Below are 26,777 nucleotides of genomic sequence, written 5' to 3'. Positions count from 1 at the left end.
CTGGGTTCACCGGGAGCCCTCGTGTACCTGGGTTCACTGGGTGCCCTCGTGTACCTGGTGAGTCCAGGCGTGCTCCCGCAGGCTCTGCGTGCTGCGGCTGGGCACTTGGTGTGGGCAGGGCGCAGGCTGGTGCAGGACTGAGCTGCTGCAGCTGCCCACATTCCCCTGCTGATGCTCCTGGGGTCTGAGGGGCTTGGGGAGCAGCCACAACTAATGCCTGCTTGCAGGCTTCTCCGGTTTGCTGCTGACTCCACGTGGAGTCAGCCACCATCTGAACCCAAGATGAGTTTCGTGTGTCGGTGTGGGGTGCCGTGGCTGATCTCACATGCCTGTGAGGTCCTCACAGAGGGGTCCGGGCTGTGCAGAGCTGTTTCTCCTGGCGGCTGGTCCCACCGCAGGGCAGCGCTGGTCGGAGCTGGCTGTTACATAACTACTTACCACACGCATATGTCCAAAAATGTGCTCTCCAAAGACTTCGCTAAGAAAAGAGGGAGATTACGCTTGTGTCAGAGCATCTGTGAGGCCCAGTGAAAGGCAGTGGCTCCCACTGTGTGCAAGCTGGCAGATCCTGATGGCCTTGTGAAGAAGCAGGGCTGGGAAACCTCAGTTGCCGGCAGTTTGGATCAGTGATTGCACACAGACGTTTGCTGTTGGCAGAACTGGGAAGGACATCTGTCATCCCAGATCATGTCCCACCAGGCTTGTGGGGCTGTCTAGGTGCTTGCTTGCCGTTGTGGCCACCTCCCAAGAAGAACTTGCTGTTGTCAGATGACGCGTCTGTATTTTGGTGTGTTTCAGTCTTGTTACTGGCAGGAACAGTTCACGAGGAAGGAACTGAGTATGCCCAGCAAAGCAGCATGTAGTGTGTGGTTCACAAAACCAACCTGATGCTTCTGGCCCTGGATGTGCACTGGAGGGCTGAGAAAGGCAGCCAAGGGGTGCTCCCAGGATAGCTGCATTCCTGCGTGCGTGGCAGCTGACCGCCCATTGATGGGAAGTGGTGAATTATGTCCTTACCAGCAGGGATTTCACGGGCAGGCAGCCTAACTAGGCTCATTGGCTCTTGCTTCCCCTCAAGAACCAGTTGGTCTCTAGGAACTGAGGAGGTTCCCACCAGCTGGAGGTGGGTATCCATCCAGCCCGCTGCTTGGGAGCTGGGGTCCAGAGCTGCCGCGGCTGTACCACGCACGTGGCTTCTGGGGAGGCTCTGGGACGCGCTCTGGCCGCGGCCGCCACCAGAATGCCGGAGAGCCATTACACATGTGTGACTGTCAGTAATTCTAGCTATTAGGGAGGATAAATGATGGTCACTTGGCAACAAGTACCTTAAAGTTTTGTTTGATGGGAAGTGGTAACGGTTGGGTCTTTCGGACAGGGTTTGGCAGATAGCTCCTAGCACTACTCTGGTGTGCTGTGGGTGTTATTAGCCTATTGCAGTGCGAAAGTGAGGTTTGCTCAGCGTCAGGGTGACCTCCCTGGGACACCTCCATCACCATCTCATACCTTATGGCCTGCAGCCTCTGCCGCAGAGCAGCCTCTTGTGGTGTGTGGAGGAGGCATCCCTCTCCCTGTGCCAGAGCAGGGCCAAGGCCTGTGCTGTACTTTGCCGTAGAGCAAGGGGAACTTCCCCAGCTGCTGCCCTGCTCGTGCTGCTTTAGCTTTGTACCACACAGGTCCCCCAGACAAGCCCTGCTTCCTGCACGCAGCAGCCAGGCGTCACTCATCACGTCAGCCCGGGAGAGCAGCGCTGACGTGGGAGAGCCTGCGGGTCCTCCCATCAACAGAGCCACAGGCAACCGTCCGAGCCTGCCCTTGTCTCTAGGTGGGGGTGTCGGGGGATCAGGGGTTTGTGTTTCTGGAGGCAGGAGAACATACCAGCGGTCTGAGCTAACATGGGGTGTCCAGCCAGCCTCCTGACTTCGCTACAGAAATGGCCAAAAACAGCTGCCACCATGGCATCAGCCAGTGCTAGTGGTGACTTCACACGCAGATAAATAGCACTTTGGGATAATCCAGCTGAGGCATGATGAATGCGCACAGAACTGAGGCCAAGCTCTATCCACAGGATGAGGCCCAGTCTCCTGCTTAGGCAAAAATGATGACCCCATCCGTGACTAATGGTGCAGGGCCAGAACATAGCTCCAGCACAGGAACAGAGTGAAGCTCTCTCCACACAGCAGGGACCAGGTCAGAGGTCTGCACCTTCAGATTTCATGGTAGATACTGACATGAGCCAGCAACGGGCCCTGGGCAAGGAAGGCTGAGGGAGCCCCGGGCTGCCTGGGGCCGAGCACTGCCAGCCCGTGGAGGGAGGGGACCCTGTCCCTCTGCTCCATGCTGGTCAGACACCCCTGGGGTGCAGGGTCCGGTGCTGGGCCCCCGGTCCAGGAGGGACCTGGACGCACTGGGGAGAGCCCGGTGTGGGGCCAGGAAGATGCCGCAGGGCCTGGAGCCCCTCTGCTGTGAGGAGAGGCCGGGAGAGCTGGGGCTGCTCAGCCTGGAGCAGGGGAGGCTCCGAGGGATCCCAGCCATGGCCGGCAGCACCTGCAGGGAGGTGCCGAGAGGCCGGAGCCGGGCTCTGCCCAGCGGTGCCCAGGGCCCAGCCTGGAGCCCGGGAGGCTCCCCCTGACCCCCAGCAGCACGTCCGTGCTGGGCGGGTGCCGGAGCCCTGGCCCAGGCTGCCCCGAGAGGGGCTGGGGGCTGCTCCCTGCACAGCTCCAGCAGCACCTGGCGTGGGGCTGGGCACCAGCTCCAGGGGCTGCTAGAGCACGGCGGGGACCAGGGGGACCTGGGGGTGCCTCCAGCCCCAACAATTCTGTGGTTCTGTGATCTGGCCTCGCTGTGAGCTTGCTGAGACGCGGGTGTTGGACAGTGGTGGAGGTGGAGCTGGTGTGTCACGGCTTGGTTTCCTCAGTGCTGCTCACATCGTTGTATTTCAAGGAAGAGAAGTACGTAGTCCTTTCCTGAATGAGGCTATCAAGACTGTAGGTATTTCAGTGTTACTCCTGTTAAAAAATAAGTGACTTAGCATGTCCGTCCATTTTGTGCTGTTTCTGCAGGTGGTCTGTAGCAGTTCAGGACAGCAGGATGTGGGCAGGTAGGCTACAAGAGTTAGAAGGAATGGAAAATCACATTTGCTGTTTGTACCCGTTGCAGCTTGAATTATTTTTTTCCCAAGGTGGTAGTTTGTGCGTGAGGATCTAGGTGAGGTGTAGGTGGTGCTCACAGAATTCTTCCTGCTCTGGTGGTGTCAGGCAGGAATCCCAGACCAGTGCAGATGTTCTTGACACCAAGGTGTGATACTAATCCCATGGAAACCAGTACATATTTCCCCAAGATTTTCTGAATCAGGCCTATTAGTTCTGGGGTGCATATCTCTGCACTTTGTACTAAATAAATTTTGTTGTGTTCTTGTTAGCTCACTTTTCAAAATCCTGCATTATATCCTCATCTCCTTGGTCCTGGGAGTACTTCCAACATAACGTCACCAGCAAATTTCACCAGAACTTGCGTATTATTTTGCCAAATCACTGCTGAAAAAATGAAATGAGATTTGTCCAAAGGTCCTTGAGTGATTCTGCAAATACCTCCTTTGCAACTGACAGCACCCATTTGTGCTAACTCACCTTCGTTCAGTTCTCTGCACATCTGCACCTTAATGAAGAATTTCCAGTTTGCACTGAATTACGTTTTACCGAGGCTGCCCATCTGCCATGCTCCACACTGTGAAAAACGATGTTCAGTTTTTAGGTCATTTTCCATTTACTGCTATGTCATCAATTAGGCTTTTTTTTTTAAAAAAAAAAATTTTGAGGAAACAGCGATTGGAGGAGCTTTGCTTGAGGGCCTGTAGGCAGGGTCACGAAGAGTTCAGTTCCCAGGACTTTGGCTCAGAGATGCGGTTAGTATTTTACATGTAGCCCTTTTATTTACCTTTCACTTTGCTTGACTGATTTAAAAGGAGCTTGTCATGGAACTGCTGGTGGTGTCACTTTCAAAGAGGGTGATTTTGGAGAGCTCTAGGCTTGCTGGGACCGACTTACAGATCCTTGAGACAAGCTGGAGTTTGGCAGCCGAGAGGTCAGCAAACCGAGCGAGCAGCTGAGCTGTGAGGACAGCCCTCTGCAGCTGGGTGAGTCCAGGCACCTGGTGAACAGCTCAGGAATCTCCTGCAGAGACTGCAGAGCTTGATGGATGCTGTACCTGGAAGTCATAGCAGCACCGTGTCATCGCAAAATTAAATTTTCAAATTAGCTTTGTGCCTTCGTGACACATGCTGCTGGCAAGGCAGGCAGCGGATCTGGGAGTCTGATGCTGGGTGCCTGCGCGGTGCGGGCTCTGGGCGCATCGTTGTGTTTCCCACATATGTCTTCATCTGCACGTGCTTTGTGTCCCGCAGGCTTGGCACCGCAGCTGTGGCTGCTTGCCCCAGCAACATGGTTTGCTCAGGGGTGGCCACTGGCAAGCCGAGCACTCCCCGCTGTCAGCGCTTTTCTGTGCCTGTCCTCACCCACCACGGGATGTGTTTAAAGGGTTGCTTGGCCGTGGAGGTGGGTGACTTGTCCCTGGCTGTGGTCAGGACAGGGGCACTGTGAGCCCAGTGCTGCGTGGAAGGGCACGTGCCATAGGTGGGGAGTGCTCCTGGTGCTCAGGGAGCAAATCTGGGCACACCGGGGCTCTGCAGGGTTCTTCTCTCTGCGGCACCCCTGATGTTTGCCTCCCTCCCCTCCCTGGTTGTGCAATGCACACATTGTGCTGCGTGCAGCCTGGCCCAGGGGTGGCCAGCACTGTCTGAAATGTGGGGCAGCTTGTCCCTCCCTCCCCTCCTGTCCCCTCCCCTCCTGTCCCCTCCCTTCTTTCTCTTCCTACCCCATCCCAGCCCATCCCAGCAGCCTGGTTCCCAGGACCCAGCTCCTCCTGGTCCCAGGAGAGCCGCATTGTCCCTGCTCCAGTGGCATCAGGCTCCCTCCCACGAGGAGGCAAGAGGAGATGGATGCGGCAGTCAGGAGCAGAGCGCCAGCTAATTACCCTTCCGAGTGTGTCTTGTAAATTAAGGGCTAATTAGAGGCAAAGTCAGTGTCATGGTTTTACACGTGTTTCTGTGGCGCTGAACAAGGGAGGGAGGGGGAGCGTGCAGCAGCGGGGCTGGAGCCGGCAGCACCGCGCTTGGGTGGCTCGGGGCTGCGGGCACCCAGCCCCACGGCCTCGCGCCAGCGCTGCGGGGTGGTGGGATCCCCGGCGGGGCGGTGGGACCCCCAGCAGGGCGGTGGGACCCCTGGCGGCATGGTGGGACCCCTGGCGGCATGGTGGGACCCCCGGCAGGGTGGTGGGACCCCCGGCAGGGCGGTGGGACCCCCAGCAGGGCGGTGGGACCCCTGGCGGCATGGTGGGACCCCCGGCGGGGCGGTGGGACCCTCGGCAGGTGGGCAGCCCCCCTGCCATGCAGCTGGGAGTGCTGGAGAGGAGGGCAGGAGCACCCGCTCTGCCCTGCGTGTGGTGAGCGAAGGGCGTGCGTGGCAGCAGCGCTGCGGTCCCGTCACCCCGCCGTGAAGGGAGATCTGGGCCTCTCGGGCTGAAGTTCCAGGTGCTCTGCAGCCTCAGGCAGCCTGTAGCACTGATGACAGTTGAGTCACATTTTTTAGGTTTTCATGGAATTGGCAGAAAACATAACTTCTTGTACAATAGCATAACGTAACAGAAACATAACTTCTTGTACAATAACAGCATAACAGAAACGTAACTTCTTGTACAAAACCTAGGGCAGCACGGGGAGTTTACGGTGCTCTGCTCTTTTTGGAAGGTCCTGCCATGAGGCGCTGGAGAACAAAACGGAGCTGACTGTACATGACAAGGCTTGGCAGAATGAGCTGCCCTGGCTGTAGCAGATCCAGCTAGGGATCTGCTCACGCAAGGATTCAGCTGCTGCTCTCCATCCTGCTCCCGTGAGCAGACCCCCGTTTAAATACCGGCCCGGGGGCAGCAGGCAGGCTGCGGGCTCTGCTCACCCGCTGGGCTCCGCAGCCAAAGCTGCTCAGCACGTCCTGCCCTCGCCTGTGGCCACAAGGGCTGGGGTGGGAGCCCCAGCTCAGCACCCGCACCTGCAGGCGTGGGAGGAGGACAGGTAGTGTCAGCACAGGGAAAGGGACGGTCTGCTCGCCCCAGGCTCCCAGAGCGCTCGTTCTGGCAGTGGCTGGAGCTGAATGCGGGAGGGGGGAAGGTGTAGGAAAGTGCTTGTAGTTGGCAGGTTTGGATTCATCCCCCTGGGGCAGTCTTCCTCCCAGACAGATTGCCTGCAGCCTCAACAGCAGGAGTAACTCTATAATACCTTGGAAATCGTGGATATTGTTGTAATCCTGAAACATTTGACCCATTTGGGATCTGTGAGTGATCTTGTCTTCTATGGCTGCCTGTAGCCCCCAAAACATTCCTTTCCTGGGGGTTCAAACTCCTGAGCTGCAGCTCAAGGGGTTTCTAGCCAGTGGGAAGAGGTGCTCCCATGTACGATCCCTACAGATGTCTGCTCCCCTGCTTGTCCCTTTGATGTCCTCCATGAGATTCTCCATTCACTCCCGATGCCTCCAGCAAGGTAGTGTTTTTTCTAGGGACATGCAGGCAGTGAAACTGAGAGAGGATGGGCACACGGGCAGTGGGGTGGGCTTGCGTTCGTCCAGGTGCCTGAGGCTGTGGTGGAGATGGCAAGCACACCGTGAACTCCAACTGCAAAACCTGGCTGGAGGGGGAGGCGACGTGCCAGGATGCCTGGCTGCGTGTCCCAGTGTGCTGAGGTGGGATCCGCTGACTTGGGTGTCCCTCTGAGAAGTGCTGCGTGCTGGGCAGTGCTCTGGTCGCCTCTGGGGTGAGGCACTGGCTCCACTTGGTGGAGATGAGCCAGACAGAGCCTACTGTCACACAGGGCCACCTGGGGACGTGTCACATCGGGTACAGGACAGCTATGCCCTCTTCCATCGTGCTTCAGAACAGCAGCTGGTCTGTGCTAACCTCGTGGCTCTCTTGCAGGTGCTCCCCACTCCACCAGCAGCACCTCCCTGCACTCGGAGCGCTCCATCAGCGGCATCAACCTGGTGGGCTTCAGCTCAAAGCCTGACGGCATGCACCAGCGCTCGTACTCCGTCTCCAGCGCGGACCAGTGGAACGAGGCCGTGGCTATCCCCGGCAGCTGCCCCAACCCCTGTAAGTAGCACTCCTGGCCCCGTTCCCCTCAGCTGCAGCAGCTGGGGAGGGTTGTTTTGGTGACAGGGGCAGTCCTGAGCCCAGGAGTCGTGCAGCGGTGTCAGATGCAGCCTCTGGGTGCTTGCTGGGACTGTCCCACCATCATGAGGGTCAGCTGGCAGCATGCAGACTGGAAGGAGAAGCTCTCCTGCAGGGCATGGTGCAGCAAGGACTCCTTCATGGCAGGGCTTCTCTGACCGCCTTCCTTTGCCTGCCCCCCTCTTGACTCACTGTGCCAGGAGAAACCATCGCTTTCCCCCATCTCCGCTCCTCGTCAGCATCCCCCTCTGCCAGGTTTTGGGGCAGTTGAAGGAATAGGAGTAATTCCTGTCTCTTGTGCACACACTGAGCGCGTCCCGCCCCCTCCCCCCACGCTCACTCGCTCTCTGTGATGTTTCAGGACAGTTGAGTGAATTAAAATAATTCATACATTTCCCAACGTAGCCACTTTGCCGAATTGGAAAATAAATGCTTTTGTGCTGCATTCATCACTCCTTCGTTCCTGGCTCTGCCGCCGCACTAAAAAAGCAGTTAAATGCACATCAAGAGTGGAGGAGCCATTTCCATGCCTGCTCGCCCCTTGTAGTTCTCATTAGCGCGGCAGCCGCCCCCCCGCTCGGTCCCAGGGGCTTTCGCAGTTTAAAGAGAGCCTCTTTATGATCATTACCGGAGTCCGACTGTGCGGGCGCCATTTGCAGCTGAGGAGGCTCCTCATTTGTAACTGTGAAAAACTATCAATTTCAGCGCGCCTGATGCAGCGGCTCCATCATTGGCCCCATCAGCTCCCTGCTGGAAGCGAATTAATCAGACTGTTACTGCTGATGGGGCAGCGCAGGCGACGGGAGCGGAAGGGCGCAGCTCTGAGCATTAATGTGCCGGCAGCCCCCCCGCCCCTCGCCTCGGACACGGGGCGCAGCCGGGCAGCCGCCGCTCCGCCAGCGCCAGAGGAGTGGGGCACCGGGGGGCTGCTCCGGGCACTGCTCTGGGAGTGGGCGCGTCCCCCACGGGCAGTCTCCCCCCTGGGCGAGGGGCACGGGGCACCCCACGGCCTGAGCCCCGCTGGGGGAGCCGCGCACGCAGGCAGCGGCCGCCGTGAGGGCTGCGGGGAGTGCCCCCGAGCCACCGCCGCAGGTCAGCCCCGGTGCAGAGGAGCAGACGGGCAGTGCTGCTGTCGGCACACACGCTGCCTTTGCACCGGTGAATTCCGGACAGCCAAGCCTCCGCCTGGACGGCCCCAGGCCAGGGCCTGCAGGGCCGCTCCTCCTGGCAGCCCCTGTGCTCCCCCGGCAGCCCGGCAGGGCCCCGGCAGGGCTGCACTCGGCGTTCTGCTCACCCTGGCTCTCTCCGGGGTGTCAGACAACAGCGAGCCAGCCTCTGCTCCCCATCCCCAGAGCAAACTGCCTGTTTCGTGCAAAGCAGCCACTGACGGGCACGCGCGGAGCTGAGATGCTGCCACCTCTTCCCGTGATGCAGAGGGGTGAAATGTCAACTCGTGCTAATTGTGTCTTGAGCTCTGGTGGCTGCTTGACCACTGTGCATGGGTCCCGCTGCGCCCCAGAGCCAGTCCCGCCCTGCCCTGCTCTGTGTTAGCCCCCCCAGGGGGGTCACTGGGTGAGCTGTGCTGAAGGGGCCGCCGGTACGAGGAGCGACGTGCCCAGCTGTCCTGGGAACCTCCTGGGGCAGCGTCGGCAGCTGCTCACAGCTCCCGACTGTCTCTGGCACACCGGCAGGGACAGCCGCCATCTCAGCACCAGCCTCCTGCCTGCAGAACTCGGGGGGCATCAAGGAGGGGCTGGGGCCCGGCAGAGCCCTGCAGCGAGCCCCGGCCCCAGGGCATGGTGAGCAGAGGGTGGTCCCTGGGCTCTGGTCCTGCCCCGGGCTGTGCGCCCAGCAGGCTGCTGCCTCTGCCCCTTGCACCCACGTGTCGCAGGGTCTGCGCAGCCCCAGCCCAACCTCTGCACTGGATTTCCAGCTCCCCGCAGCAGGGCAGGCTGTGGAACACTTCTCTGCTCAGCGTCAAAGAGGCTCCTGAGACCCTTGGGTGCATGCAGAGGGTGTGGGCTGCCTGCTCCTAGAGATGTGCCGCCTCCTCCTCTCGCCCCTTGGCAAGCTCAAGGGACGTGGCTGTACAGGTCAGCACAGACGTGCCCTAGGGCAGTCCTTGTTTGTCCTTTGTCAGACAGCCTCTGCAGCCCACCTGGGGGGACCCAGGGCTGCCGTAAGGCCACCTGGTTCGGACAGAGGAACCAGGAGGGTGCCTCTTGTGCTCACGGAGGGGTTCCCGTGGTGAGATGGGTACCTGGAAACCCTCGGGTGGGTTGGCGGAGCTCACTGCTGTCCTGCTGGGGAGAGATCCCCAGCTTTTTGGCTTCAGCTGCTGGGCTGTAAGAAGAGCAGGGACGTGGGAGGTGTCAGGCTCGTTGCAGCCTGCAGGCGCATTAGTGGAAGCTGCAGAAGGACCTTCATGTGAAGCCTGGATGGGGGGCAGGGTGCCAGTGGTGTACGGTTTGGCCCAGAGGTGTCATGAGCAGGTGGGCAGCAGAGTCAGGCTGGATGCACCACGGGTAGCCTCAGACAAGAAAGTTCAGGTCCCCTTTGACATCCAGGCTGGGAGATGAAGGTGCCTCACACCTGCTCCACACATAGTCCTGCTGAACAGCATCAGTAATACATATTTATAGAATGAAGTCTGATTTTATTAGATTTCTCTCTCTTAATTGTCAAGGGTGAGCTATTTCCCTGTGGATAACGAACAGAAGCACCCTGACAGTGTGTGTCAAATCCAGCAGAAACCAGAGATGGAAAAGCTCTGGTACCACATCCTCTGCCAGCCGCGTGAGAGGGACAGTGGCTGCACCCAGACCTCTGCATGGGGCAGCTCCTGACTGTCCGTAGCCCCCTCTGCCCCGCTGCTGGGCTTCCATCTCATGGCAGCGAGATGAACCACGTCCCTGGGAGCCAGCCTGGCTGAACTGGGCTGAAAACGGAGAGCAGAGGCAAGGCTGGGGTGGCAAAAGGGCTTGCCAAGTCACAGGCAGTCCCCACTGCTGGAGGGTGCTGCCCTTGTTAGCCACCGTGATTGCTTTCTTCCTTTCAGGTGCCATCAAAAGTGGGAATGGGAGGTTGGGACTTGATGGGAGATGGCAGGTTATTGTAGAGAGCTGCCCAGGACAGGGACGGGGTGGGAGCAGGGTGTCCAGACATGCCCTGGGGGTAGGTGGATGCTGGAGAGACAGGAGTGCATTTCGGAGAGGGTTAACAGTGCAGCAAGGGCTCCTGCGCCTCGTTGCCTTCCCCGGAGTCTGCATTTTTATGCTGATTGGAAGCCTGCGCTGTGTGTGCTGCTGAAATTGAATGTCAGGCTTTTGATTTTGTTGCTGGTCTCTAATGAAATTTGACATTTAATGGTGAGTGCAGCGGCAGCGTGTGTGTGTGTGATCGGAGCTTGATTAGCGCGCTCTAATTGACAGTAATTAGGCAGCTCCCTGATTGTTTCTAATTCTGCTATTAATTGTAAGGAACAGTATGATTGAGGATAAATTTGGTGCGTTGCTGCTGGGGATGCAGCTTCTTCAGCTCCGTATCGGAAGCCTATTGAGACCATCATGCTTAGGTTCCTGAGTGTGGCAACCCCAGTCACCCCGTCTGGCGGAGCGGTGCGGGGGGCACCGGTGCTCCCACAGCGGTGGTGTGAGTCCCGGGACCCCGGTCTGCACCTGGGGGGGTGAGAGCACCTCCCGGGCTGCCCCTTCCCAGAACGCAGGCATTACCCAGCGTGGACGCTGCCGCTGCGCCGTGCGCACGGGGGGATGCACCGGCTGCTGTGCCCTGTCAGGCTGCCCCCGTGGGGCCTGCCCCGGCCACGGAGGTGCCAGCGCCGTCCCCGTCTTGACCGTCCCAGCCAAGTCCCTGTGCAGAGCAGCTCGGGGCTGACCCTGCGCAGGGACCCTGCTGGCCCCGAGCTGGGCCGGCTGCTGGAGCTGCTCCTGCAGTAGGGCCGTGTGTGGCTCCTGCCCTGCCTCATGGGGCTGTGTGGTTTTGAGCCCAGCAGAGCACTGGCGCTGTCTCCGGGACACTTGATTGTCTCTGGCAGGAGCGGGCTGCCCCTGTCTTGCTGTACATGACTTTCTTTGTCTTTGTCCCCAGCTAACGGCACCGCCGATTCTCTCAGCTCCAGCCCGAACATTTCCAACGCTGCCAGCCCGAAGCTGGAGCCGCCTCCATCACCGCATGCGAACAGGAAGAAGCATCGCAGGAAAAAGAGCACAGGCACGACTCGGCCCGACGGCCCCAGCACAGCAGCAGAAGGTAGGCAGCCTGCTCCCCACAGGCGGCTCGGTGCGTTGGGCACCAAGACCTGCCGGGCGTGGGGCTCGGGGCGCCCCCAGTCCCAGCTGGACGGTGCTTTGGCAGGAAGCAGCAGCCCTGCTTGATCTGCCTACGGCCTCTCACCTGCAGAGCCCGCAGGACTGCCACCGTGCCTGTGCCTGCACAGACTATTAGTGGTAGCAGTAATTACTCACCGTGTTAGGAGAGCTGGGAGCACACCATATAGCTCAAGTGTGCTTAACTGTGCTGAAGGTGTACAGACGGCTTCTGCCATAAAAGCCTGTTACTGTTTGCCTGTAAGCGTGCCACACGTGCATCACTTCAAGGGCCTGTGCTGTCCACCTGCCGCAGGCGGAGGGTTTTTTGGAAGAGTTCATCTGCCTCAGGAAACCTGCTGCAGAAGTACATGTCGCTTTGCCTACGCGAGAATTACTGATGGTTGTTCTGTTGGGAAATGTTGGCATCTCTGTGGTTTCTGAAGGGGGACTTGAAGCCTGGCAGGGAGCTTTGTGAAAAGTCATCCGTATTTGTCCAGGTAGAGAAGAACTTGGCAACCACGTTCTCCAAAGCCTCCATCTGTGGTTGGCCTCTGTGGAAAATGCAGTCCTCGGGCTTTAAGATTTGATTCTACCCTCAGTCACCGTGTCCCACAGCAGGCAATATGCTTTTGTAGTACACCAAAATAGGGATTTAATTCGGATGGCTAAATATAGGGATTAAGTACAAGCTTTGGAAACAAATGGCCACTGTAAAACTAAACAGAAAGCGGAGCCTAGCCTACATCTAACAAAGCATGCTGCGGCTGTCCTGGCATCTTGCTCCAAATCACAGGTCAGCCTGTAAACAATGGCCCAGGTTTCCTGTGCTAGAACAACTCTTCACCAGTTCTCCCTCCTAGAAATGTCGTGGTGGTGGTCTGCAGGGCAGTTCAGCAGCTCTGTTGTTCAGTATTTTCTGTTGTAGTTGAGCTTCACCTGAAAACCGCTGAGTTTAGAAAAGGCTTTCCCTTCGTGGTGGTTGATTCAGACATCCTGAGCATCTCATGGAGGGCAAGAAGTAGGATTTGTGCTTGTTAAACTGATACTTTTTGAAGTATGGATAGATGCTGACCCTTCAGATGTTTCACTGCCCTGCCCCAGGTCTGTCCTCAGCTAGCAGTTCTCAGTCCAGCACTTCGTCCAAAAGGGAGACAAGTGTTCTTTATGTATCTGCAAAGTGGGATATCGGAGCGTGCACATGACATTAAGGAAGTGTGTGCCGAAGTGCTGTGGTTCACCCCGTCATTAGTACTGCAGGAGAGCTTGGAAATACTGGAAAGAGTTGTAAAGAGGGTCCCAAAATGGAGATGGGGGTGACTGATGTATTTATGATGTGGACATTAAAGTATTCAGCTTGCTGGGAAGAAGATTGAGAAGTGACGGACTGGTGTTACCAGAGAGCAGTCTGCTACTGAGGGTCCATTCGGCGGAGCTGGTGGTGGCTCAGGAAGGTGCAGAGACTGAGATCTGAAGCTACACAAAATTAAATACAATTTCTTAGTGGAGAAAGTAGTTACAAACGGGTACACCTTTATACGGCGCTGATGCAGACCCTGTAATCAGGACAGCTGGTTGTTGCCCTCTGCCTTGGCTGCCCAGCCCAGCCTTCCCCATTTTTCTGTCATTCCACAGGAAGTTTTATTTCAGACACATGCTCGCTTGCGCTTTCCTTCCCTGTTGGGCAGTGTCTCTGGGAGGTGGAGTGACTGAGCCTGCACGTAGTGACAATGCCGTGCCACATAATGTGTCTGAGGGTATCGGAATGTCTTCTGTTCTCCCCTGTCCCGGCCCTTGACCACGGTGTTGTGCTGGTCAGTGATACCCAGGCCCTGTCTCGGGTTGACAATTTAGATCCCTGCCATGTGTTGGAGCAATGTATTGTTTTCCTACGATGTGCACTTCTTCACATTTATCAACACCGAACGTCATTTGCCAGCGAAGTGTCAGTTACCTCACTTCATCTGTCACTGCACAGACCTTGCACGCAGCCGCTGCTCCTGCCAGAAGCCTCTGGCACCAGAACGGGGAGCAGCACGAGACCTGCCCAGAGACCTGCCCACCGACCGTGCCGCTGCTGGGACACGTGGCAGGGGCCGCTGAGCCTGCTCCAGCACGGCGATGGGAAGGGAGCGGTGAGGACGTGGCTGCGAGGAATCACCAGGGCACGGCAGAGGCATGCCCACATCACGGGCATGACCGATGACTTGTGTCGTGGGCCGGTGTCCATAAGTAGGTCTGATTCTTCACCGAATCTTTTTTAGCTGCTTTTGAACCTTGACCAGCAGTTTTTTCACAGCAGGATCAGCCGAGCTTTTAGCTTTCACACAGTCAACACGGTGAAAGTGTAGGAACTGCTGTGCAAAGAGCAGGGCTGCCACGCTCTGTGGCCAGGCTGGCACAAGCAGGCACCCCTCCGGTGCTCATGGCGCTGTGGCAGGGACGGTGCAGGTAGGCACGCCACCCTGGGAGGGACATGGGGAACAGCCCGGGGACGGCTGGACGCCCCAGGAGCCTGCCCCAGCACCGTGCCAGTGCAGGGATCGCTGCCTCCAGGAGCTGACCAAAACTCCTGCCAGAAGACCTCGCGGCCACGCGAGGTGCCAGGCTCAGCTCGCCATTGCAGCCTGGTTGACGGCGCTGTCCCGGGCACAAGAGCTGAGGAGCAGGCAGCTCGGGCTGCCTTCAGGAGGGCCCAGCCCAAACCTGCGTGTGCAGGGCACGAGCGACTCAGGTTAGCATCCTGGGAAAGTTGGTGAGGTCTGGGGATAAATTGCCATCAGTTTATCTCATTTAGGAGGTAATCAGAGCCAGGGACGTGCGGAGCAATTGAATCTTAGTTGTTCTGAAGTATCATAAATCAAACGAGCTGTTGCTTTTTTACATGGTCGCATGTTAAAGAGAGCGCAGTGTCAGGTTGCTAGGGAGCATCAGCAAACTATGGCAAGCGTGGTATTGGGCTGCCGGGGATGTCACCAAACCCGAGAGCGCGGTGCAGGCTGTCAGGAGGCACCCACAGGCTGGCAAATGCGGTGTCAGGCTGTCAGGAACGTTGCAGCCCCGGGGAAGAGCCCGTCACCGTCACCGGCGGTGGGGTTGTGTCGGGCTGCAGGGACCGTTGGGGTCTGCTGGCAGTCACAGCCCAGCCCAGCGCTGCCCCGGCAGTGCCCATCCCGGCTCAGCCAAGCCCAGGCTCCCTGCTGCAGCCGTGCCGCCTCCGTGCCCCACACCTTTGGCCCCTTTTTGTGGGGCCAGGGGCCCGGGAGGCACCAAGCATGTCTGACGGTGGGAGCACCTTCACGACGCTCCCTACGCCAGCATCCCCATGGCTGCCAGAGCTCCGGGGATAATGAACTTCTCATGTGCTTAAAGAGTGATGCAGGGTGCATGGCGAGAAGCTGACAGCCCCTTAATGTGCTTCTCAGTGGCGGCCAAACGACGCGGTTTTGTCTTTGTTTTTTAGTTTTAAAACCCACGGGAAATTGATGGCCAGTAAAGAGTTGTGTTGGGGCGATGTGCGTGATTAATACCAACTGTCAGGGGCTGTCGGAGGCCGATCTCGGCGAGCTGGGAGCGCGGGGCTGAGCTGCACTTAGCAGATTGCTGGGGATTCCAGCTGCTATTGCTCAGCTCCCGCCTGCCCCACACAGCTTGTGTCACCCGCACGCTCCCTTCCGCCAAGCCTCTTAATTCAGTGCTAACAAGTCACTCCTGCTCATTACAGCCCCTGCTCCATCCTGGCAGGAGGAAGACAGCCCGTGCCTGGGCATCGCCAGGCCATGGCCGATCCCCTGCCTCCACGGCCCCTCTCCTTCTGGGCGCCCTGGGGCTCCCGTTGCCCTACGGCTCCGTGTTGCCCCCCAGGAAACCCTTGTACGCACACCCCTAACACGCTGGTGTTGGCTGTAAGCCTCTGCACGCACCATGACCGTGCCATCAGTGCCCTCCCTCCTGGCATCCCCAGCACACACACGCTGCGTCGCCCTGCTGGTGCCTCAGCCCCACGGTGCTGCTGCACAGCCTGCAGCACGTACCCAGAAGTGACACCCCTGGTCCCTGGGGTGACCCCTCCGTGTACCCCGCATCCTTCAGGAGCATCGTCCCTGCCTGGCTACGTTGGCTTGACTGCCTTCGCTGTCCTTCCCCACCGTGCACACATGCATGCGTGCACGCACACGTTCGGTGCCCAGGAGTCCTCTGTTGCCCGGCTGAGCTGGTGTGTCTGTGTCACTGCGCAGAGCCCCCCCAGCCCTGCTGCCCCCAGCGCTGAGCCCCGTGGGCAGGGGGTGGTGGGAAGGCGCCAGCTCAGCCTGGGGCACGGTGGGGGTCTCGGGGCACCGGGACAGAAGCGCTGTGGGGTCTCCATAGCAATGTTCTTGCTGCGGCTCTCCTGGCGGCTTGTCGCCGTGGAGGGGGCCTGTCCCCGTTGCACTAATACAGGTTAGGAATATTGGGTTTAATGATCTGCAAAATGAGGAGGCAGCGAGCTGACATTTACGAATGGTGCTGCATCCTTCTCTTCCCAGACGCCTGCTAATTTGTTGATATCCCAAACACCTCATAATGATGTGGTACAGTGGCAGCTTGCAAACAAGCATCCCGAGGCTGGGGGGCCTGCTGGCTGCCCAGCTCCTGGACACCTCACAGACTTCGCAGCAAGAGAGCAAAGCCGGGCCCCTGACGGCAGGAGCAGCCCTTGGTTCCTTGCCACTTGCCCCACACTCTGGAAGTGTCCCCTGCCTCCTCCCTGGGTGACCCCCCTGCTCCCCAGGGCAGCTGGAAGCACCTCTGCTGCACCAGCTCAAAGGGAGAACGGATGGGGTGAGGAGAGGGTGGCGTGGAGAGAGACTGGAAACAGCCGGGACAAGGGCAGAGTGGAACTGGAAGAGGAGATTGCTGCCCCGGGAGCAGGGCTTGGCTCAGTACGGCCGTGCCTTGTTTCACTGATGGTGAGGGGGATCCTCCACCTCCTGGGGTGCATGGCGAGGTGTCCTGTACCGTCTCGCGCTGTCCCACACCATCCTGCACCATCCAGCAGCGTGGGAAGTGTCGCCCCGCGTCGTGTGGGCTGGGGTGGGAAGCCCTGACCGGGGCCTTGTGTGGGGAGCGCAGTGCAGCCCCGTGCCTGGAGTGCCTGGGGAAGCACGGTCCTGCTGCGCTGTGAGGCACGTCACTGCATCCCACAGCGACTGGAGCAGCATCGCTCCATCTTCTCTGTCCTCCCCAGGCAGCCGCTTTGTGTCCTGCTGCTGAGGGAGAGGGAGCAGCGTGCTCCAGATCGGTGCTTCTGCCCTGAGGGTGCTGCCCCAGCCCTGGGTGCAGAGCTGGGGACCTCGGGTGCCTGTAAGGGATGTGGCCGGGGGAGGCACACTGGCCTGAGGTGCCATCCAGCACCCCAGGAGAAGCAGCGTGTCCGTGGGGAAGAAGGTGGGAAGCTCTCGACACCATGCCGAGGTCCCTGCAGGGGGATGGGCTGTCCGCATCCCTGCGGCGTGCGGTGCAAGCCCTTCTCAGAGCAGGACAGATCCCTGCACCCAGCTGAGTACCAAAGCTAGAGTGTTTTCAGCCACCCTGAAGTGCCATTTCTGCTCTAAGCTGTGCTTCCTCCCACTGAGCGTAGAGCAAAGGATCTTGGCACGAGCTGTAAGCACAGCACTCCTGGGATGCCACTGCGTCTCCTCCCCGTGCTGCTTCCACTCTCCAGCATCCTCTGCTGCTTCGGCAGATGGCGGTGACAGGCCCACCAGCCTGCTGGCCATCTCAGCTCCAGGGCATCTTTGGGCAGCTGAGCTCCGTCCTGACCTGGCTCCTCGGCGGGGCTTTTCCCTTACCCTCTTCCTTTCACCCCGTGCTGGTTCCTGGCGGTGTGTGCAGGATATCTCAGTTCTCCTGTCCCTTCCCCAGCCCCACGGTGCTCTTCTGCTGGCCGGGAGGGCATGCTTCCCCCCAGGCTGGCTTAGTGGCGGCGGGGGCTGCTGGCTTCCCTGCTGTGCCACAGCAGGCTGGTGAAGGATGAGCCCTCGAGGTTGCTGCAAAGTCCTCCAGCCCTCTCGGCTTGGTGACTCGGTTACTGGTTGTGTCTGGATGCTGCTTGGCTCTGGCCCGTCCTGGCTGCTGTGAAGTGCCCTCGTTAATTTTGCTCTCATTTGGAGCACTCATTGCTGGGCAGCGTTGGAGCTGGGTCAGGGGGTTAACACCCATTAGCAGAGCCGGCTCGCACCATACTCTGCTCAGCAACTCTTCACGGAGCTCAGTCTTTAAAACATCATCAAAAAATCATCAAGAGGGAGAGAGACAGGCTCGTTCATTTCCACTGCCCACTAATTCTAATGGAGCTGGCATAATGGACTCCCACCAGCACGCCTGCAGGCAGCCTCCGGCCAGGGAGAGGGGCTCTGCCTTCGGCCCAGGGACAGGGAAGGGCTCCCCGTGCCGGCTGCCCCTGGGGCCTTACCCTGCTGCTGGGGCACGTGGCACGGGGCTCGCTGCCAGATCTGTACCAACAGAGGCAGTGCAGCTCGAGGCAGTGCAGCTCCTCCTGTCCGCCTCATCTGCCTTGTGCCACCCTCTCACCTGGTCTCTCACCCCGCCACACCAGAGATCTGTGCCACTGCCCAGAAGAACCCGAAGAAGCCCCATGCTTTCCCAGAAACTGGGTGGTCTGGGACAAGAAGCTGGGCCTGCACACCACCGGAGCTGCTCTGGGTCCTCAGTTCACTTCCTGGCTCTGCCGGACCCCGTCTGTGGCTCTGACACTGCCATCGCGCAGCTCCCTGCTCTCCTCCCCGAGCCCAGCCGCTCCCAGGCCTCCAGAGAGCTCTGGTCCTGCCGTGCTGTCCTGACTTGCTGCAAGGAAAGAAAAGGAATGTTTTCTCTTGAGAAAAGGACCCTTGGCGTGGAAGAAAAGCCGCTGGCCTTTGTTAGTTCTTCCAGGGCTCTGCTGAGAGCATCAGGCCCTTTGTTCAGAGTAAAGCTGGAATCCCCGAGGCACAAAGGAGGAAGGGGAACAGAGGGCTTGCAGTTTGTGATGCCAGCACCGGGGCTTTGGACCGATGCCGGGGCTAGGGCCAGGGAACTCCAGGGCTTCAGATGCCCCCAGCTGCAGCAGTGGGAACGTCTTTCCAAGTGGGGCCAAAGCCCCAGAAATCTCACTGTTACCCCGCTGTCAGGCACGGGCAGCCCAGCAGGAGGGCAGCGCCTGCCCCACCTCACGAACATCCCGGGCACAGGACCACGAGACACGTGGTGCCCCAGCCCGGTGCAGCATCCTGGGGGCAGGCAGGCACTGCAGAGCAGGCATTCATTTGCCTCAGCTCTACCAGGGAGTGTGCTGGTGCAGGAAGGCTTGGGCTGAGATTTGTGCTCCGTGGAGAGGTCCTGAGCAAGGGAGAGAGGAACAAGGCTGATGGAGTCGCATGAGCCCATGGCAGGAACCATGAGCATGGCCTGGAGCCTGCCAGCCTGCTTGCTGCGATCCCGTTGGCAGCAGAAGCAGCCCAGCAGCACCCGAAGAGCATCAGACAACCCTCCTGGGTCCGGGTCCCGGCTGGCCTGGGCTCTGCAACACACTGACAGCAGGCACAGATAGCTCAGACCAGGAAGGGGAGAGGTGTAATGAGGATAGGGCCCCATAAAGCAGGGTGCCCCGCTGGCGGCTTTGCTGATCACTGCTCCAACAGGGTGGCCCAATCCAAGGTTTGGGAACTGCAAATTCTCTCTTAAGCACCTGGGCAACCGCTGCCCCCCAGGAAGAGGTGCCACCCTTGCCTCCTTGGCTATTCATGCGTAGCCCCAGGCAGGATGAGATTGCAGCAATTGGTCCTGCAGCTGTCGGGACAGGAGCTGTGCTCGCGTAGCTGCCCAGGTGGCAGTGACTTGGCTGTCACCGCTTATTTCTTCTCCCTCTGTTCAGCAGTCACTGGATGTGTACTTTCCAAGAATCTTGTTTCTGATCTGGCATTTGCTGTCCTTGGAGCCTGCACAGCCAACATCCTCAGGGTAGGAGGCGTGTTGCCTGCAGGGAGCTCCCCAGAGCAGTGATCTTGTGGTGTCTGTTCAGTGGTGGGAGCTGGAGGAAGGGGCAAAGTGCTGGGCAAGCTTCATTGCCCACTTAGGCAACTGCATCACAGAGGGGAGACAAGTCCAGCCCTGCGACCACCAGCACCCTCCTGTCCTGTCCCCTCCTGCTGACCCAGATCTCTCCCAGCAGGAGAAAGGCAATTGCAGCCACGTTTCCCCAGAAGTCCCAAGCTGAGTCTGGGATGAAGTGCATGAAACAGCTTCCCCTTCCTCTCTGGTAAAGGCAAACCAGTTGGCACCAAACTGGGAGTCGTTTGGCCCTCCCTGGGGCTTGGAGACCAGGCCTTGCATTCCTGCTCCAGTCCATTCCATCAGCACTGAGGAGCTCCGAGCCCCCACGGGTGCTGCTGTGCAGGACACCGCATGGAGTGCCCTCAGCAGTGGCGTGGGGCAGGCATCTGCCCAGCAAGGTTTCACTCAGGTTTTAAACCCCCAAGAAATGCAAGATCCTGAGCCTGCTGTGCGGAGCATGGCACGCTCCACCACGGCACAGCAGCAGGAGCAGCGTTCTACCTTCAGGCAGGTGTACATGGGTGGAAGGAGAGAGATGGGTGCTGTGCCTGGTACCTGCTGGTGCCGGTGGTGGTGCCTCCAAAGGAAGCAAGAGCCTAGCGTGGGAGGAAGGGCTGTGCCTTCCTCCCACCCCCGCCAAAGCTGTCCTTCCTCAAGGAGCCTCTCCCGGGCTGCAGGCATTTTCTGAGGGGGGGGTTGTGGACACAGCCTGGTCCAGCCCCTGCCAGGCTGCCCAGCGGCAGCCGAGGCGTGCCGTGCCTGTGGCGGGGCAGACGGGACCCGGCTGGCAGCCGCCTCCTGCCTGGGCACTGCAGGTTGCTCCTCGCTGCCCTCCTGCTGCTCCCCCTCGCAGCTGGAGCCCTCCTGGCCCCTCCGCGCCCCCCAGGTCTGCCCCGCGGGACCCCGCACCCCCTGCCTTGCCGCGGACCGGGCTGCGCCCCTCGGCCCCTGCGCTGTCTCTGGAGCTGTGCAGTTGACTCCCTGCTTTTAATAGAGAGCTGGGAAGGCACATTATGGAGATGAGGGTGTTATTTGCATAACGCTAATTAGGTAATTACAAATCATTTTGCTATGAGCTGAAGCGTGTGCTGTGACATAACGTTTATTAGTCATTCCATTCAGGCCCCGCTTAGTTAAGTCATTTACTGCACTAACTACTGAAGTTGGCAATAAAAGGTAAGTGCTGGTGCCGGGGTGTGAGGAGGGGGCAGCGCGCCCCAAGTGCGGTTGTTACCCCCTGCCCGCCGCCTGTGGGCTGGGCTGGTGCTGGGCCCAGCTCGGGCAGCCCAGGCGGGGCAGCAGTTCCAGCACCCAGAGCAGTAGCCAGAGAAGACCGTATTTTAAGCCTGGCTTTTCATCCTTCTTGGCTGTTTTGGGGCTATTTCCTTAGCTCCCGGGGCCTACGGTGCTTGACCAGGAACCCGCTGCCCGCTGGCCATGCTGCCCGCTCTGCCAGCTGACACCACCCCGAGCACCCAGCAGGCAGCCTGCGGCTCTAGGGGTGCTCCCAGCTGACTCTGAGTGCCTGGCGGTCCAAGCACTCGGGAGCAGCGGGGCTGCTGGGGGCAGCAGCTGGGCAGAGGGGCTGGTCCCGCTGCTCGGGAGGCCAGCAGCTTTCCCCAGGGGGTGGGACGTGCAGGGCACGGGGAGCAGGGCACAGGCAGCTCCCAGAGGTCCAGACCCGCAGCGTTCCCGTGTTTCCCAGTCCAGGATGGTGGGGAACGGGGCCGTGGCTGCTCACGTGCGGAAGAGCAAGCCCGCAGTGGCAAGCTGTGCAAGCAGCAGCTGGGCTGGGCTGGGCTGGGCTGGGCAGAGCTCTGGGGCCTCCCTGCCGGCTCTGCCTGTCCCACCCCTGGGGACGCTGCTGGCCATGACCTGCCTGCCTGTGGTCACCGCTGTGCCCCCAGGGACTGCCCATGTGGGGCACCCCACAACCACTGCAGCCCTCTCCGTCCCTGACCTGTGCCACGGCACACCTTTCTCTTCCAGAACCAGACGAGCCATTTGAGTTCATTATCGTGTCCCTGACGGGCCAGACGTGGCTCTTTGAGGCCTCAACGTCTGAGGAGCGAGAGCTTTGGGTCCAGGCCATTGAGAGCCAGATCCTGGCCAGCCTGCAGGGCTGCGAGAGCAGCAAGAACAAGGTAGGAGGCTTCAGCCAAGTTATTGGGTTCCGCATCTGTCATCCGCTTTGCCGCATCCATGCCTGCTCCAGGCTTGCCTGTCCAGGCTGGATCCTGTCCTGATCCCTCTGCTCCCAGTCAGGGCTGGATCCCACCCCCGGGACTGTGCTGCTCCCTCTTCGGGTTTCTGTCACCTCTCCGAGTTCCCTGTCCCCTCCCTGTCCTGGCAGTGGCCCCACGGAGCTCCTTCATCCTGCACGGCTCCCCTGACAGCTCCGGTGCTCGCTCCCTGTCCTGGCCCGCCAGCCCTTGCTCCTCCAGCTCCCCCCAGCTGCATGTGGGGATCCCTCCAGGCTGTCCCGTGGGGATCCCTCCAGGCTGTCCCGGGGGGATCCCTCCAGGCTGTCCGTGAGCCCTGGTGCCCCCCCTGCAGCCGTGCTGCTGGGAGCATGGTGCTGGTGCTTCCTGACAGCCTCCGTGGTGGCGGTGAGAGGACACAGGGTGGGGGCAGCCTGGCCTGAAGGGCTTCCTGGGGGTCTCCTTGCAGGCTCGGCTGGGCAGCCAGGGCGATGCACAGGCCATGCAGGCCGTCCGCACCGCGCGTGGGAACAGCTTCTGTGTGGACTGCGATGCACCCAGTAAGAGATGCTGCGGGGGGGGACTGCGGGACGGGACGGGACGGGACGGGACGGGAAGGGAAGGGAAGGGAAGGGAAGGGAAGGGAAGGGAAGGGAAGGGTCGACTCCGCGACCACCTCCCTTACTGCAGAGGGACCTGAGGGTCCCTTGCTCTGTGGAGCTGTTTTGTCCTCTCTTGCAAGGACCTGTTCCTTAGGGATAGGAGGTCCCCTGTAGCGCTCACCCAGCTGCCATGCTGGTCTGTGGCTCCTTTCCGCCCAGCCTGGGGTCCTTGCTCCCTGTGCTGCTGGGGGCACCGTGTCTGGAAGGGAGTTGGTGGGCAGGTCCCAGCAAATAACGGGTCCCCAGGGTCACAGGAGGAGACAGGCCAGTGAGTCCCTGCTGACGTTAACTCTGCCCCACTGATCCTGGTCTTGCCGCCTGCAGATCCAGACTGGGCGAGTCTGAACCTGGGCTCCCTCATGTGCATCGAGTGCTCTGGGATCCATCGCAACCTGGGCACCCACCTGTCCCGCGTGCGCTCCTTGGACCTGGACGACTGGCCCAGCGAGCTTCTCATGGTCATGACAGCCATCGGCAACGCCCTGGCCAACGCTGTCTGGGAAGGAGCTGTGGAAGGCTACCCCAAGCCCACCCCTGAGAGCAGCCGGTAAGGGAGACGGGGCACTGCAGGGATGCTTCTCAGGCAACCACACCGGGAGGCTTGAGGGCACCAAGGAGGTTGGGAGCAGCCAGCCAGCCCAGCAGAGGTGGGCAGGAACCCACAAGGTGCTCCAGTGACTAGGTCCTGCCTGCTCTCGCGACACCAGAAGCCCTCTCCTGCTTCCCCAGCGGGCCAGCAGGGCTCCACGGGCAGCCGTTGGCACACGGTGGCTGCTGGAGCCACGGCTGGCTGCAAAGCAGAAGGGGTTAACAGAGACGGCTTGGCAGTGTTGTGCAGGTCTCAAGGGTGCGTCCCTTTCAGGCCCTTGTCTGTCCCTATCGGAGCGACTCTCCTGTCACTCATCCCAACAAGAGCCCTTTCTGAGGCTTATCAACGGATAAGAGCGGGTCAGGGGGCGGCGGGAGTGAGCATGCTCCGCGCGGGGCATTGATGGCCGCCCGCCAGATGCAGATGGATAGAAAGGCAGCAGATAGCGGCGGCACGGCACACATCGATCCGCCCGGCCCCGCAGCCCCAGGCGGGACGGACGCTGCCGCAGCCTTTGTTTGCACCAGGCGAGACGGCAGCAGCGATAACGCGCCTCCCGTGGCACTGGGCTGCTGTGCGCAGCAGCTAACCTTTTCTTGCCGCTGGCCGAGGCCCGCGCACAGGCACGGGACAGAGTCCCCAGGCCAGCACGTAATGGACAGGCAGGAGAGCGCGCGGGACGCCAGCATGGAGGTGCAGGTGTCCCTTTGTGGAGTGGCAGCAGTGGGGTCGGGGCGTGGGATGTGGCCCCTGTGTGTGCAGGGCCATAACTGCACAGGGCACGCCAGGAGCCCTAAGAAGGCGCAGCACGACCTGTGTGTGTCAGGCCTGTGCCTGGAGGAGCGTGACATGCGCAGGGCCCCAGTGACAGACGTGGGTATGATGGGACACAGCAGGGACCATGCAAGGATGCCTGCGTGTGACGCGTGCACACTGCTAACACACGGTGTTAGGTGTGTTTGGGGTAGCGGTGCTGGTGCCCGTTCCCCCGTGCACGCAGCACCCACTGGTGACAGTGACGGTGTCCCACCTGGCAGGGAGGAGAAGGAGCGCTGGATCCGGGCCAAGTATGAGCAGAAGCTCTTCCTGGCTCCACTGCCCCAGTCGGACATCCCGCTGGGGCAGCAGCTGCTGCGGGCGGTCGTGGAGGATGACCTGCGCCTCGTGGTGACGCTGCTGGCACATGGCACCAAGGAGGAGGTGAACGAGACCTACGGGGATGGAGACGGGCGCACAGCACTGCATCTCTCCTGCGCCATGGCCAACGTAGTCTTCACACAGCTGCTCATCTGGGTAAGGCAGGGCCCCGCAGCCTCCACCGCAGCCCTTCTGGCCCTGCCCCGGTGCTTCCTTGCTGCAGCTCCTCCCTGCCCCCAGGTCTTGGGGGTACCCCTTGTCCATCCTTTTCCTGTGTGCTCCTGCAGGGCCCTGCCCTGGCCGCCCTTCATCTTGCCCTGTCTGCCCACCCTAGTGCCGTGGAGCCCCTGTGCCGGTGCCAGTGCTCTTGCTGCACCAGCCCCGTGCCCACGGGCCACATGGTACTGCTGACAGCTGCTTTCTCTCCTGCACAGTACGGGGTGGATGTGAAGAGCCGGGACGCTCGGGGCCTGACCCCACTGGCCTATGCCCGGCGAGCCGGCAGCCAGGAGTGCATCGACATCCTGCTGCAGCACGGATGTCCCAGCGACAGCGCCGTCACCACGCTGACCCCCAGCCTGCCCCGCCGCAACACCAACGCCAACAACAACGCCTGCACCACGTTGCTGGCTGAGCTCGGCTCCAGCCCCAGCGCCGTCTAGCTCCCCAGAGGCCCTCCACTCACCGTGCGGCTGCCTTCCAGCCCTGCTGGCGTCCAGTGCCACCAGAGCACGTCTGAGGGGCCGCTCACCGCACCCGCCGTGCTCATCCTACGCCAGGCCCCCTGTTCTGGCTGGGGCAGCCAGCAGCACACTTCTCTTTGCCTGGGTCCTGTGCATTCTGCCTGTGCAGCTGGAAGGGGGGAGCTGTGCAGACCCAGAGCTGTCAGCCTGTGGAGGCGCCCCCACAGCCACCAGGATGGGGGTTTCAGTACAGCCTGTTCTCATGACCGGTACAGGGGGAGGAGAGGCGGCCTCTGTGTGCCTCCCCACCACCACACTCACTTGTAGATAGTACAGGGGCTGCAGGCGGTTCAGGTGTGCTGCCGTCTCCTGCACAGCCGGTACTGGGGGCAGTAGGGCAGCTCGGACGTGTCCCTCCTGCCCTCCTGCATTGTGCACCCCAGCGCAGTGGGGCAGGTGGGGGGCAGTGGTAGGTGCACATTTCTCCACCACACCCATTTGTTCCTCTGTGCTTCTGGCCAGTAGAGGAGGGATCCCCTCACTGGTGCCGCTCACCTGTGTGCTGATGTGAAGGGAGCATCTCATGCAATCCCATGGACCTTTCCAGCCTCCCTGGTGACCCAGAAGGGCAAGAGGATTGTTCCCCTGGGCCCCCCAGCTGTGTCTGTCTGTCTATAGAGTCCCTGTCCTTCCAGGTTCAAGCCCCAAAGCCATACACGGTGTCTCCAACAGCACATCCCCACTGGCTCCCGCTGCTGCCCAGGCGGGGCTGGACTCCGGCTGAGCAAGAGGAGAGAGGAGAGGAGCATCTCCCTTGTGTTTGGGCCAAGCCTGCAGCTGCGCGCTGGAATTTCCGAGGCTTTGGACGCTGCTGTGGAACGTCTCCATCACTTGTGTATAAAATGTACATTGGAAATATTTATATGGACACTCTGTATATACTGTTTCTTTGCCATGAATTGCCCTGTGTGTGTTACCTGCAGCAAAGGAGATAAAGGCCAATAAAGCAACCCACCTCCTGCCAGCCTGGCTTTTCTGCGCGCTGCTTTTTGGGCCTCCAGTGCAGCCTCCAGCATGTTTCTTTCCTGCTTTGAGGAGCTCTGGTGTTTTTTCAGCCCAGACTGGCAAATGATCAGCCTGTCCTTCTCCAGCTCCGGAGCTGCTCCCCACCACGCAGGGCTGAGCTGGGCACCCCGATGGCCGTGTCATGGCATCCCCTGGTGCTGTGGGATACCACAGGGACGTGTTCCCAGGGGGATGTGCAGTGGGACTCAGGACGGGCACATCAGCGGCGTGTGCTGGGCAGGGGACACTCCAGATCAAAAGCGCTGGGACCAGTTGGTCCCTCAACGCAGTATGGTGAGTTTAAACAGAGGTGGTTTGGGGCTCCACGGGGATCCACTGACCCCCCCTTGCCATGCCTGCATCTTGGCTATGCACTGTGCCATGCTGCGGGCTGTGGGCTGGGCACTGGGCTATGGCTGGTGGTGCGGGGAGGAAAGGACACAGCAGGACACTCCCCCAGACCCCTGCCTCAGGTGCTCCCCTGCAATCCCCTTCCAGCCCTGCTTCTCCTCCATGTCAGGGGCTGCCCCAGTGCTGTCGGCTGCTGATGGCCCTGGCCCTTCCACCAGGCCCATAACTCATCTCCGTGTGTGCCAGCGTCCTGGTGCCGGTCCCCATCCCGGTCCTGGCGCAGGTACCAACCTTTCTCAGCAGCGTGCAGAGCCAGGCCGGGTTCACCCCAAGCCCACGTCTGCCCCTCGTGCCCGGCCCCCCGCTGCCCGGTGCACACCGGTGCCTCCGCACAGACGCACGCA

General features: G+C 60.4%; 1 protein-coding gene across 7 annotated transcripts in view; it reads left to right on the top strand.

Annotated features, from left to right (window-relative positions):
• Positions 1–25,981, top strand: part of AGAP3 (ArfGAP with GTPase domain, ankyrin repeat and PH domain 3) — a 111,218-nt gene extending 85,237 nt beyond the window's left edge. For 6 of the 7 annotated variants that reach the window (XM_035319810.1, XM_035319806.1, XM_035319807.1 and 3 more), the window contains 7 exons: positions 7,018–7,191; positions 11,377–11,538; positions 21,675–21,829; positions 22,356–22,446; positions 22,873–23,095; positions 24,175–24,430; positions 24,709–25,981. In XM_035319810.1, coding sequence (XP_035175701.1) covers positions 7,018–7,191; positions 11,377–11,538; positions 21,675–21,829; positions 22,356–22,446; positions 22,873–23,095; positions 24,175–24,430; positions 24,709–24,936 — 1,289 coding nt within the window. In that variant the 3' untranslated portion in view covers positions 24,937–25,981. The other variant, XM_035319812.1, reaches the window with a different exon arrangement.
• The last annotated feature ends 796 nt before the right edge of the window (positions 25,982–26,777 follow it).

The sequence above is a fragment of the Oxyura jamaicensis genome, chromosome 2 (genome assembly GCF_011077185.1).
Source record: "Oxyura jamaicensis isolate SHBP4307 breed ruddy duck chromosome 2, BPBGC_Ojam_1.0, whole genome shotgun sequence".
In the NCBI taxonomy this organism is placed as follows: domain Eukaryota; kingdom Metazoa; phylum Chordata; class Aves; order Anseriformes; family Anatidae; genus Oxyura; species Oxyura jamaicensis.
Note: the sequence above shows the minus strand (reverse complement) of the source record. Positions and strands in the feature narration are given on the sequence as shown.